This window comes from Pagrus pagrus (genome assembly GCF_965226575.1).
Source record: "Pagrus pagrus genome assembly, chromosome: 11".
Lineage (NCBI taxonomy): Eukaryota > Metazoa > Chordata > Actinopteri > Spariformes > Sparidae > Pagrus > Pagrus pagrus.
In genome coordinates, this window is record NC_140195.1 from 10,833,438 (window position 1) to 10,847,223 (window position 13,786).

A 13,786-nucleotide genomic window follows, 5' to 3' on the forward strand; every position below is an offset into this window, starting at 1 on the left:
CGGCCATTGTGGGCTGTCTTCTCCACACTCTTATTCACGCTCTCTCTGACTCTGTTGGAGTACTCCCCCAGAGGATATCAAGCAGAGTGGATCAAGATGAGGACCATTAACCTGCTTCTGTTGGTAAGCTTGAAATTCTGAATTATCTACAGTTATGAATATATATGTTATATTATATATCACGCTGTTTAAAGAAGCAAAACTTTGGTTTGAACACTGAACATGAAATACAAAGTGAATGTTTGGGTATTTTTTATCACAAAACATGTTGCTCTCACAGCACAGAATGTCTGCATGTAGAAAGACTAGTTGCTGCTGTTCAGTCTGTTAAATGTCTGCAGGCAAGGGTGAAGTCATCAAGCAAAACCAGTTCTATGCATTATATTATGGAAATCTGGGCATGGTAACATGAGCTGCTTACAACACAGTAAGGTACAACACTCAGAGTTGTTGCATTCGATTGGGGTTTTAATGTACATCTCCCTGTTATTAACTTAATTAAAACTTAGGAAACTCAAACCTGCTAATGATTTTGATTTTGAATCACCTACTTTCAACTTTCCAAGCTTAGGCTCTGCAAAACTTAAATGAATAATAATAATAAACAACTGAATACTTTGCTCGCAGTGTGTGATTGAATTAACCTGGACATTGTGGTGTGCAGGTGTTACACTTTACTTTCCAGTAAATTTGGTTTCCATTGTTGTCAAAAACATATCAATTACAAAGGTAGTTCTTAATACAACCCATTCTAGTGAAAGGATGGCTTGCAGATAGATATCAAGTAAAGGATGGGATCGCAATGTTTTTGATGATTATTCTCTTTCCAGATCTCCAATCTAAAATTTTTGTAGGCAGTAAATGAAATAAAAACCAAATTCCTTTGCGTCTGATTATCAGGCAATATCATAATCACGTTGCCTGATAATGTCCACTGTGTACGCTATGCTTTATGTCAGTCAGATGAATGGTTGTTTTAATCCAAAACAAGGAAAACCTGCCGAAACATTGATATATAGAATATACATAATATGATATAAAGATAGAAATAAAAATTCACAGATAAATATAACATCCCTGGTTTGCATGCAGCTGGGGAACTTGTTGGATGTCATTCCCCCCTTTTTTTTTTTTATCTCCGCTCATTTCCTCTCACATCTTTAATGTCTCCTATTAAAATAAAAAGACACAGCCAACATAAACAAAAATTCTAAAACTTTAGGTCCACTTTCTAAGTTATGATGTGATATGTTTGAAAATATATGGAGAAGATAAAAGTTTGTGATTCTAACATCACTGTCAAGGCTCTACTGCTTTTTACTAATCACGCATAGACTTGATTTATATAATAACATAATGAATCTATTACATGTAACCTTGTATGTGTCCCTGCATGAGCAGGCCGTTGCTTCATGTGTCCGTGTGTGTCTCTGCTCATCTCTGAGGAATAAATAGGCCTATGTATAAACACGATCACAAACAGCAGTGACACAATTTCTGATAGATTATCAGTGTTTTCTTGCCTAATTCACTACTGGCACAGAGATTCAATATAACAGATGCCAAAACGATTACTGCAGACTACCACTCCGGGGTGCTCTGTTTGAGCAGCCTAACTGGTTAACATGTGCACAGAAAGGAAATATGGGCAGCACCTCTGTGCGCTTTGGTGAGTTGTGCGGCGCTCCCGCCTCACTGGTGTAATGTGGAGAGGGCATAAAAAAGTACCAGCAGTTTGTGAGAATAACTGGTAGGCTGGAGAAAGTATCGTTAGCCAAAGAGTCCAATGAAGAAGTCCTGGTAGTGCAAACCGTCCCGTACCACCCCTATTAAGACACTGCTGGTATCAACTATAAATAACCAGTTTTTCTGTTGTAGGTTGCATTTATAGCCCTGGCAGAGTCTCGGAGTGGGCGTTTAAAGCAGGTAACTTTCATGTTTTTAATCGCACCTGACAAAATGTTTTGATCTAAGCAGAAATGATGACAATTGCATGTTTGATCTAAATTCTGGGTTTAACAGGAGGTTTTGGTGCGTTCCAAAAGAAGGTGGGTTTTGTCTACGATTGAAGTGACTGAGGAACATCCGGGACCATACCCACTGAACATTTCACAGGTAATCAAATTACAAATCAGTGTGGCCACTGAATATCCTGATTGGGCCAAACAGGCAACTAGTAACAGGTGAATGGTTTGTGTCTTGACAACAGATGTTCAATACCATGCATGGGAACCATGAGTTCAATATCAGTGGAGACGGTGTGGATCGTCACCCGAAGGGCTATATCACCATTGATAAAGATAAAGGTTACGTTTTCTTACAAAAAAAAATTGACAGAGAGACGTATGCTGGACCCTTCCATGTGAGCTAATACCACATTACCTATCTCTCTGATGATAAATACACTTAATACAGAATTGTAAAGATGGATTTTAAAAAATACGATTACTTTCACCCACAGATCAAGTTTGATATCTTTGTTAAAGGGACCGAACAACGAAAAGACAAGGAACTGTCTTTTGATGTAGAAATAAAGGACATCAATGACAATGCACCTTTATTTCTAAAACCTGTACAGGAAGTGTTTGTAAAGGAAAATACTCCTGAGGGTGAGTATAAAGTTGTGTAATGACTCTTAGAGTATACATATTTTCTGCCTAGTATCACACATCAAGCCAATAAAAACGTTGGAGTAATAAGGCTATAGAGGAATTATCCTCAAGTACAGAGAAGTGAAAATAATAATTTCATCTTACATCCTATTGTCATACTGTGCAATATTTCTGCCACTCCCATACTTTTCTATGACATTATCACTCTCCTTTTTATCCTGTCTTCACTTTGTAGGCGACTTGCAAGTGCAGCTGGAGGTCAAGGATGTAGATCTGGGACAGAACGCTAATTTCACCGTCAAGTTATTGAAACAAACGCCAAAAGAGCCCAAGATTGGTTTGAAGCGCATAAAGGACACTTCATTCAGCCAGCTCACCTTACATGGATGTTTTGACTACGATGTAAGACTTATTGCGCCTGGTTCAGTGGGCAGCTGAATGTACAAGGACACATACACACATGCTGATTTGTCAATATAATATCTGAAATATAATTTTTTCTTTATGTTACAGAAATCAAAGAAGTATCAAATTATTGTTCAAGCAACAGATCATGGTGAAAAGCCCCTCAACTCCACTGCCGTTGTTAATCTCAATATTGTTGACACAAACACTCATCCACCGAAGATCATCGTAAGAGAGGTACAGATTTTTTTGTTATATTGCTTTTACTGAAGTTGCTTTTTAGAGCGACGCGTGATGCTAAAGATGAAAACTCTTCTGTTTGTTTAGTACCACGGTCAGGTGAATGAATCAGAAATCAAACACGATATTTTGAGAATTGCTGTAGAGGACAAAGACACACCTGGAACTCCTGGTTGGCGTGCCAAATACTCTTTCATTAAAGGAAATGAGGAAGGAAACTACAAAATTGAGACTGACCCTGTCACTAACGAGGGTATTCTGAGTGTCATCAAGGTAATTCTGCTTTTCTAATGCTAAGATAATTTTCATGCATTTACAATGAGCCAGGCTAAAAGTTTTATCATTTATCATAAACAACAGCTGCACAAGAGCTGAGCTAAACTCGTGTTTCTTCCAGGGAAAGGATTTTGAGAGGACAACGAATGAGAGCCTGCAGATCGGAGTAGAAAATGAGGAACCCTTATGGGTGTGTAAGGGTAAAGGAGGCAAACTTCCACCGGCAGATTCCATCAACGTCACAGTAAAAGTGATCGATGTCAATGACCCGCCTGAGTTTGCGAGAAATCCAGCTAATGTGTACCTGAAGGAGGAGGAGAAACCAGGAAAGGTGCTGCACGAACCAAAGGTTCATGATGTCGACTCTATAGTAGCAGAGATCAGGTTGGTGTCCACATACTGTATGGCTGCTGGGCTTAAGCTCTATACTGGACTTTTTGTTTTTTAACATATACACGTTCATATAGCCACATATCGCCTGATGTTAATTTTTAAAACTAAAGGGACACCACAACTGAATTAGAATTGTATGCCTCCACACACCAGCCAAGTTGCTGTTAATGAGCTTTGGCTTTGAATAATTCTATGCTATTAGATGTTTGTGTGAAATTATGTCAAAATCCTCATGTTAATTGTTGAGTGAATTTACCAAATATGTGTTTTGTGAGGTCACAAGGACCTTGACCTTTGACCAGCAAAATCTAATCAGTTCATCCTTGAGGCTAAGTGGATTGGAGTGGTACAGTCACTTAAGTTATCAGACAAATGTAGTGTAAAGTAGAGTGAAAAGTACAATATTTACACAAGAGATGTATTGGAGTAGAAGTATGTAAGTTGAGTAACTTGCATAAAATGGAAGTACTACAGTACAAGTACCTAAAATATAAACTTACAGTAAGTACTGTATCTAAGTATATCTATTTTGCTACATTCCAGACAGAGCCTGCACATGAACATTTAAGTGCATGCCCTTTCTCAGTTAGATTCTTGCCACACCATGCGATCTTAAGTTAAAAATTGTCATGAAGGTCCATTTTAATTGCTGCACACAACAAAGCTACACACTTGGTTTGAGGTAATTCAGTGTTTTCACTTAATATGTTCTGCTACACTTCCATGTCTCCTCATGTAATTAGGTATATGCTGTTAAGTGATCCAGCTGACTGGGTGACCCTTGATAAAAAAACAGGAAAGCTCACATCAAAGAAGAAGATGGACAGAGAGTCACCCTTTCTTAATGGCACAAGCATTTACAAAGTCCTCATCGGTGCCGTAGATACTGGTATGAAGGAGCTCTAATGTATATTTTAATCAAACACAAGCTGGATAATGTGGTCCACTGGTAAACTAAATGCCCAGATTTATGTAGTGTTTTCTTTCTTTGCTGGGGTTACCAAGGTGAACCTCCAGCCACAGGTACATGCACCGTCCTCATCCACTTGGGGGATATCAATGACAATCTGCCTCACCTGGTCAACAAAGGTGCCATTATGTGTGGAAACAAGGTTAACAAGGTCACAGTGGCTGCCCAAGATGAAGATGTCCCTCCTTTCAGTGGGCCCTTCTCCTTCTCCCTGGGGGATGATGAAATTGTGAAGAAACAATGGAAACTAGAGCCAGCCTTTGGTAAGTACAAATCGGCAAACCCTCAATATGAAAAACACCAACATGGTTCCAAATGAAGAGCCACTACACATCTGTCTTTTCTTCCTTTGTCAGGTGAGCAAGGTGGGCTTGTTAGCCTGAAGACAATTCCTTATGGTAACTACACAGTGCCCCTGGTGATTCGAGACCAGCAGAATGCGATTGGAAAAGATACTTTGAAATTGATGGTGTGTGACTGTGGAGATACAGACGTTTGCCGTGGCAAAGAACCGGTTGCAGTCCGCTTCGGGGGAGCTGGCATTGGACTGATCTTTGCAGGACTCTTCTTGTTTTTGTGTGAGTACTGTGTGGCAATCACTGGCAATGATAACAAAACCATAATGTTCATGCTCAATTAAACAAATCAACAAATCCACTTCTCTGAGGATATGTCATACTAAGATCAATCATAAGAGTTATCGGCCAGTATACGTTGTAAAAGGTTTGATCGGTGGTGGACTCACTGACTGCTAACAGCTCGCTAACTTTCCTCCTGCCATTATCAATACAGATTTTCAGTGCTCTCATGGCAAGGTCCTGCCATTAAGCCGTTTGTGATTGAGGGGATGGATGGACCGGTACTGCGGAACAATTAACGCGTAACATTAGGTGTCTGGTTGAGTGGCCAGTGATTATAACTAGCGCTGACACAGCCCTGTGGAGAGAGATAACTACGGCAAGAGAAGACGCTGGAGTCAGAATTAGTCCGGTCAATTTTAAATGTGGGATTTTCGGTTCGTGATAAGTATATTTTCTGTCGTCCCGAGTGGGAGGACAAAGCGACGCCGTTTGTTTCAAGCCTTACAGCATGAGAGCTAACAGCAACCTAACCTAACAGCTGACTGAGCTAACGGCTTACAGCAAGACTGAGTGTTTCTGTTGCTGAGTACAATTGACTTTGATTTTGGAGTTAGAGACACTTTATATCAGTGTGCATTTTTTTCTGTCGTCAGAGATAAATGTAACCAGATACAAATATATTTTTTTTTATTGATTAAATTGTCTTTTTACAGTTTACAGAAAACTTTTCATTTTGTTTTAAATCTATTTCTAAATGAAAATGAAGATAATTATTTATTTCCTCAACATTTTAATGCCACTAAACTAAACTATGCCACTAATAACTAACAACTTTAGATGAAAATAAAGTAAAAAAAAAAGTCCTTTTGATTGCTGATCGGCTGCTACCGCTTCCAGCAATCGGTGATCGGCCCCCATAATCCTGATCGGAGCTCCCTTAATCAGTCAGTCATTTAATTAATAGAGTGGTGAGAAATATGAGGATTTTTTATTTGAATACGAGTCCCTAAACAATTACCAAAGCCGTCTTTTCACTGTACTGTTCACATTACACACCTTTCTGTCTTGTAAATTCCAGTTTGGGCCATCATTACCCGAAGCAATTTTTGGAGAGTTTGTTGAAAATGCATGAAAATTCGGTTCTCAGTGCTATTTCAATGTGTGTCTGCAGTGCTGCTACTCATCTTTATGTGTCAGTGTGGAAAGAAGTTCACGCACATGCCCATGATACAGGAAGAGGGCAGCCAGACCCTCATTAAGTACAACCAAGAAGGAGGTGGCTCCGAATGCAAGGTGTGTTGGCTGTGTTGGCTGTGTTGTTTGTGCAATTTACAGGAAGTAAGACAATGAGTCGACTATGTTATTCCACCAACTGCACTGTGTTACACATTTTTGGGGACTATTTATTCCTTTTTTTCCTCCTCTCTGCCAGGCTGAGCCCACTTTGCTCCTGACACCTACAAGCCCGACTGTGACAGATGGCCTAAAACAGCACCCCCTGCAGGTACTCCTCCTCTCCCACTTCCAGCCTCTCCTTCCCCTTTATGTGGATGCTTTTTTCTCACGCGTGTCAACTCAGTTCAAAGGAGTTACACAATGAAAAGTGTCAGTGTTTTCAAAAATGTAGCTCCTAATCCGGCTGACATAGACCGACAGCTGTAATCCAATCCTTCTTCTGTCTATCAGCATACTTCATGTGAAGACAGATGTGATGTAATACTGTGGTAAAGATGTACTGTAGACTGTAGACACATTCTTGGCTTTTGTACAGCACTGAGTGGCAAGTAGCTCACAGGGTGAACTTTAACACTAGCATGACATGATACAAAGAAGACATCTTGAATTGCCCCCTGTGAAGAGGGACAACGTGATCTATTTTGGATGTACTGATCACACTTATTGCAGTTAATTGTGAAGCATTATAATAGCCTTTGGATGTGAGATAAAGGTTTGTGCTACACCAGCAGATATATAACAAGTTTTATTTTCCAGATGTTGATCTTATGGCCACAATTCTCCTTTTCAAACTTATGATAAAATGCTTTGACTTCTCAGATGGCTCCGGTAATGACGCAGGACATGGATGTGTACAACAGCGCAGGGTTTACCACGGTGAGTAACAGGTCTTTAAATAGTCTCTGTGTATCTGTAACTCTACAAGACAAAAGACAACACGATTGTGAGGAATTTGTACAGCAACAGGACTTGTTTAAATGGTGATTTCCATAAAGTTCATTAACTCACAGCGCCAAGTGGTGCGTGCAGATTTGACCTCAAAATCTGTAGTCGTCTGAAGGCAGAGCCTCTTGCCTCTACTATGTTCCTCCACCCTGATTTAACCTTGTAACCTTGCTGTATATCCTGTACAGATTAACACCAACATGACCTCACTGGGCATGCAACGGCAGGCAAGAGACACTTTCAGAAGCCAAAGAGCACAGAGCATGGTGAGTGACTACAGCTGGGATTGTAATAGCTGCCTTACTTCTCTGACTGTAGGTGTGTTTTGTAGAGTCTGCACACTGCCTGATTTAATCCACAAGGGGGGGCCACAACCTTGATTTTAATAGTATATTAGCAACACCTGTTTGATACAATCCATGTTGCACAGATTGCCATAAGGATTATTTCTGCTCTCATTTGTTTGTGTTAATCTGCTTGTCTATATTTGTCTAGTGGTTCACACAATATCCCAAAAGCTTAAATAGCTTTGAGTCCTGATTCGGACTCAGAAGCAGACGTCACAGAAAAACAGATACAAAAAAGATATTCTGGAATAAGCTATGTAAAACAAAACCAGTTACTTGAATATAGTCTAATGCGTCTAATAAAATTGTCTATCTTCATACGTATTTTACGTTTTTTTCCCCTGCACGTTAAAAAACAGCAGCACTGTCATACAGGAGAAACTATTTAAACAATATAATAGACATGAATTCATTCACATATATGCACTTCAACTTACACACACTAACGTAATCTATGGTTCTGTTTAGTTTAATTGTGTAATACTGAGAGGTGTTTCTAATCCTAAATCTACCCTCACTGATATAAATGGGCATGTCCTGATGCAGATTGAAACATTTCCTTTGATTAAAGAAACTTTCAAGCATGTTGTCTCTGAGTGCTTCTGGTTTAAAATGCATTTACAGTAAGTGTCAAGTCATGTGACAATTGTATGGACTGAATCTGTTTATCTCCTTTATTTCAGTATTCTACCTGGAATACAGACAACACCCTACACAACACCTACCAGGTAATAGTGCTCTTCTTTGAATTAGTATGTTTTAATAAGCAGATTGAATATAAACCTCTTTGACTGCACTTTATAAACGTTCTAATATATATATATAGTATGCTAATTAAGTAGTTGAAAGCCATAACCTTATCATTCACCTAATGTTTTGGCTACAGTATAAGTGCTTACTCCTCTTTCCCTCTGTGAACAGGGAAACTCATCAAGGTACAAGCGCTCTGTCAGCGTGCTGTCACATCAGCATGTCGCGGATCACATTGACAGGGTAAGACAGTTTATGGTGGCTCGCTGCCATCGGTGTGCAGTTGAAGGGTATAATGAGAGAGAAACTGTAAAGCGCTTTGAATAAAAGCTCTACATAAATGCTGGTACTTAACAACCTTTTTACCAAGGCTGTTTGTCCCTGTGTGTGTGCGTCATGACTGCAATGAGCCCTCAAACCACCAGGGGGCCCCCATGCATTATATTAACATTTATTTGTATTTAACTAGTTTAAAGGAATGTACTGCATTAGAATCATCTTCCAATTTACACTAAAAGGAATTTATTACTGTTTTTTGCTAATATTTTTCTTACTAATACAATCCTGTAGTGAGAGGGAATGAATCAGACTTCAGTAAGGCTCATACATAATAGTGATGAAAAAAAAATCACTGTAAGTTCAGCCTCTGCTTTGAGTAATGAAAGAAGTAGTTAAAGCACCATGAATAGACATCACATATCCAGACTAAATGTCTTTTTAGATGTGTTTTCGTGTGTTTCTGACAAAATAACCAAGAAATCTTTTGTTGACTCCTCAATCCCACAGAGACTGTACATGATCGATAGGAACCACGCAGACTACCCAGAGTACCAGCCCTGCCAGTATGCCTATGAGGGACAGGGCAGCAAATGCCAGTCACTGGATGAGCTGTCGCTCGGCAACCCGGGAGATGAATTGAAGTTTCTGAATGATTTGGGTCCAAGGTTCAAGACCTTGGGAGGCATCTGTCACCAGACAATTAAAGAAAAAAACATTCAAATTTAATGGGAACCGCTGGACTGGGATCAACCAAGTTGAACTTAGCTCCTGGTCTCAAATCGTGATTATGGACTAATCCGACTGGATCTTTGGAAAGAAGATAAACCACAATGTTTGGATTTTGTACGTCAACACACACGTCATTATATTTTTTAGAACCAAATCTACATTATTTGGCTCTGGCTTTCACACATTCAGAGCCAGATATAATTGTCTATTTGCATCTATCCACAAATCAAGGGTTCATGTAGTAAGAGGTTGTATTTTGCTTGCTTGAACATGAAATGAATGCACTGCAGAAAACTGTCATGCTCTGGTGACTTTGGAATGTGACGTTTCAACATAGATCGGGTGTCTTTGCTTGTTTTTGTACTTTTCTACTTTGGAAGTGATGCTGCTGGTCTCAGTGCTTTGAAGGCTTCAGGATGGTTTTGTCACAGCAGTATTAATATGATGTTTTGATGTTTTAAAATCTGACTGGTTGCAATGATGATAGTTCAACAGCAACAAACCTGTGGTTGATAATGTGGTGATACAGTGGCGGGGACTCTGTAACTGCTCTGATTTCTTCTATGCATTTTTGCAATCCACTGTCTTCAACATGCACTTTTTTATAAAACAAACTCAAATGTTGTACAGTGGGAACTGCTTATATGGATCACGTCTGTCAAAGTCATATTGATCAACAGTGTTGGGCAGCGTTAGTGTTGAAAGTAACGTGCTACATTACATGACTACTACCATTAAAAAGTAACCCTTTACGTTACAGCATTTGCGTTAAGAGTACTTTTGCGTTAACAAAAATGAAAACCTCTTTGGGATTCCTTGTGCATGGTGCTGCTTATATGCATGTCTATCTTTAAACATATTGACTCTACTGGCAATGAACAGCATACTCTAGTATTGTTATTAATTTGTCATGCTTGATTTGAAAACATAAAATCAATCAGTAGAGGGGTGCATATCAAACTAACAACTAACAAGTTCATTTTTCTGAAGCAGGGTACATGAAAGTAGACAGAAACTGAGAGTATCAGACAGGAAGTAGCTGCACAGCCTTTTGGCGTTCATTATTTTGATTTTGCAGGTGAAAGGGTGGTAACCTTTCACCTGCAAAATCAAAATAATGAACTTCAAGGACGTTAAGGCTGCCCTCTCTGTGCTCTGGCCATCTTGCCAGCTGACTGGGCGCACTGACACAACACGACCGCACTCACACATCCTCGGGTGGCTGCGTACTGCCTGCCAAGAAGTAGGAGAGAAACAGGGGATTTTTTTTTTTGTTTTCAGTGGCAACATAAGGAAACAGGAAACACAGGGACATTTTTCCAGTAACGGATTACTGATTTGAAACCGTCACTAAATAACAAATTACTTGAATCGCATAACTAATGTTGCTTTATTGTTACATCAAAAAAGTAATCTGAGTACTCCACTCCCAACACTGCTGATCATCATTATTATAATTATTTTTTATTTTTTTTATGGATTTCTCATGCAGATTACCATCTAAATGTCATTTGTATAATAATTTCATGAATATAAAGAAATTAAATGAACGGCTTTGCTTTTTATTGAATCTTAGTCACTGGTTCAAAATGCAGTACAGCTTTTTCAAACACTTGACTGTACTGTTTCTAATTTAAATACACTATAGTATAGTATGGTATTGTATATAACATTGTATATAACACAGTGTTTTGCTGCTGCATCTCATTTTTGGCTGTTTATCATTTGAGTCATGGAGACAGGTCAAGTCTTTAATTGAGAAAAGATTACTGTGTTTTTCCCATGAAATTTCAGCATCACAGCACCACAGATCCACGTCTACTGGCATTTGAATGTTTCATTTTTAACCACTATAATTACATGTATTCATTATTTTTTTACACTTTCACGCTACCAGCCTAACCCAAACATCATATCGTGAATAGCAGAGATGAATACTGTAGGTTTATGAGAGAGGGAGTGGTGGAATAAAGCTGTCATAAGGGTAGAGAGTTGAATTGGGATGATAGTTTTGCCACCGTGGATATAATTCCAGCGATAACCCCTGCAGCATTGTGTAGCATGCTTGAGCTGAATTGCTTGCTGTTTTTAAAAACAATGACAGCAGCTGTCTTCAGTGTTGGTACTGTACGATTTATAAAGACTACACACCTACATGCTGGCTGTGTCATAACCAGTGTGTATCATAACTCCCTGTGTTGCTGCCAAGACAATCATCATCTCTTTCCATACTTGCTGAAAGTCACAATGGATGTCCTTCAGACTGATAGGAGCAACAGAACCGGTTTTTTGATTACCAGCAAAGAGAATAATATGCAAATCTTAAAGCGGTCTGAACTTGTTTGACCCACCTATCACTCAGAAAACAGAGTGAATACACACCAAAATTGCTGTTTTTTAAACCTTCAGTTCAGGTTCAGCACACCAAGACAATAGAAGACATTTAAAGGGCTGGTGATTCAGCCTTAATCCGCACACAAAAAACACAATAAGGCTTCTCTCTTTGCCTTGTAGAGGAATGCACTGATCTTTATCGGCCATAGACTTAGCAGCCAGATTTTCTTTTCCTTGATGAGGCTTTGGCCAAGCGCCACAGTGGCTTGGTTGGTAGAGTGTGTGCCCCACGTACGGAGGTTGTGTCCTCCCAGCAGCGGCTCGGGGTTCAAGTCTGACCTGTGGCCCTTTGCTGCATTTCACCCCCCATCTCTTCATCTGTACAATAAATAAAGCCATGAAACTACAATGGACAATGCCATCTTCCATCGGCAATGGCTGACAGTCATTGACAACTTTAAGAGTTGTTTTAAGAGCTGAGCTGCCTGCTCCCTTCGCCGGCGCTGTGGGCCAAGGTATGCATGGCTTGATGAGACAGCTGGAGGTTTGCTCTCAGAGAAACGATGTGAAACGTTGGTGAGAACAGTGGTTAGCTGGTGAGCAACTCCTGCCTTAAGGCAACTCTGTGGGGACATGCTACCTCAAACACACAAAACACATCATAAAACCTCTTACACACACCCACAAAAAACACATCATCCATTGTGATGTTGTCTGATATTGCCCAACCCAAGATATCATCGAGAGAGTTAGTGTCCCACCCAGTTTATCTTACTTCCTAAGAAAAAAGGTTCTGGTTAAGTATGATACAATCTGAACCTTTCAAATGATGGAAAAGGTCACTGCTTAGAGTTCCTCCGAAAGCTGAGTGATGATTAATGCATCATGCTGTTCTGGAACATTTTTGTTCTTCAGTGGTTGGTAAAGGAAAACTTCTTACCCTCCCAATAGAGCCTTGTTAACCTATGCAAGCCACATTTCTGGTCAGTCGTTTTATGTGCACATGTTAAAGACGTTTCTTACGTTGTATTGTGCTAATTCTGTCCTTGTTGTCCAAAATGTCTACAGTATCTATTGAGCCAACTTCTGATATCTTGATAAATAATACTAACATAATTATGCCACAGTTTTGTTTAAAACCTGTTAGCTTGTTTGCCGTATCCCAGAGAGCGATGTTAACACTGTTATGCTGTGATTTGCTCAAGAGGTTCATAGTAATGGAATATAACAGAATGAAATATTCTCTTAAAGGTCAGCACATCCAGAAAAGGAAAGTGTAAGAATGTTTTTTTTATGGACTGTCTCTTTTGTTGTTGTTAATCTACATATTTCCAGTCTTATCTCAGTGAGCACAGACGAAACTGTTTTGTAATAGAGAGTCACACAATAAGACGAACTCAATGAACTGGAAGTGAGAAATATGTGCAAGCACCCAACAGCGAAGCAGATTATTAGGACCGAAGTGGCCATATCAGTATCTTCTTCTAAATCACTTGTGAAGACTTATTTTTATTGAAAGACTTTCTCTTACTTTTTAGGTTTATTTTTATTCTTTACTTTATACTTGATGTTGCGCTTGTGTCTTGCGCTGCTCTATTTTAATTCATCCATTGCTTTTACATTGTTATATAGGGTGTTTTTTATCCATTGATCTTAGTCTTCTTCTGCTTTTATTCGTTGTGCTGGCCT

At 39.4% G+C, this 13,786-nt stretch overlaps 1 protein-coding gene across 1 annotated transcript; it reads left to right on the forward strand.

Annotated features, from left to right (window-relative positions):
• cdh26.1 (cadherin 26, tandem duplicate 1) lies at positions 1-11,295 on the forward strand. Its single transcript, XM_084365835.1, has 19 exons — positions 1-123; positions 1,879-1,926; positions 2,023-2,115; positions 2,210-2,362; positions 2,462-2,609; positions 2,848-3,014; positions 3,126-3,254; positions 3,345-3,530; positions 3,655-3,917; positions 4,670-4,815; positions 4,932-5,159; positions 5,253-5,474; positions 6,649-6,770; positions 6,910-6,981; positions 7,533-7,589; positions 7,847-7,924; positions 8,689-8,733; positions 8,927-8,998; positions 9,542-11,295. The coding sequence occupies exons 1-19, from the start codon at positions 97-99 to the stop codon at positions 9,758-9,760; spliced, it is 2,475 nt and encodes an 824-aa protein (XP_084221961.1). The 5' UTR covers positions 1-96; the 3' UTR covers positions 9,761-11,295.
• Positions 11,296-13,786: the final 2,491 nt, after the last annotated feature.

Coding starts and splice junctions, on each gene's coding strand:
- cdh26.1 (XM_084365835.1), top strand. CDS start 97: ATGAGGACCATTAACCTGCTTCTGTTG. Junction 124..1,878: donor CCATTAACCTGCTTCTGTTG/GTAAGCTTGAAA, acceptor TTTCTGTTGTAG/GTTGCATTTATAGCCCTGGC. Junction 3,015..3,125: donor ATGGATGTTTTGACTACGAT/GTAAGACTTATT, acceptor TTTATGTTACAG/AAATCAAAGAAGTATCAAAT.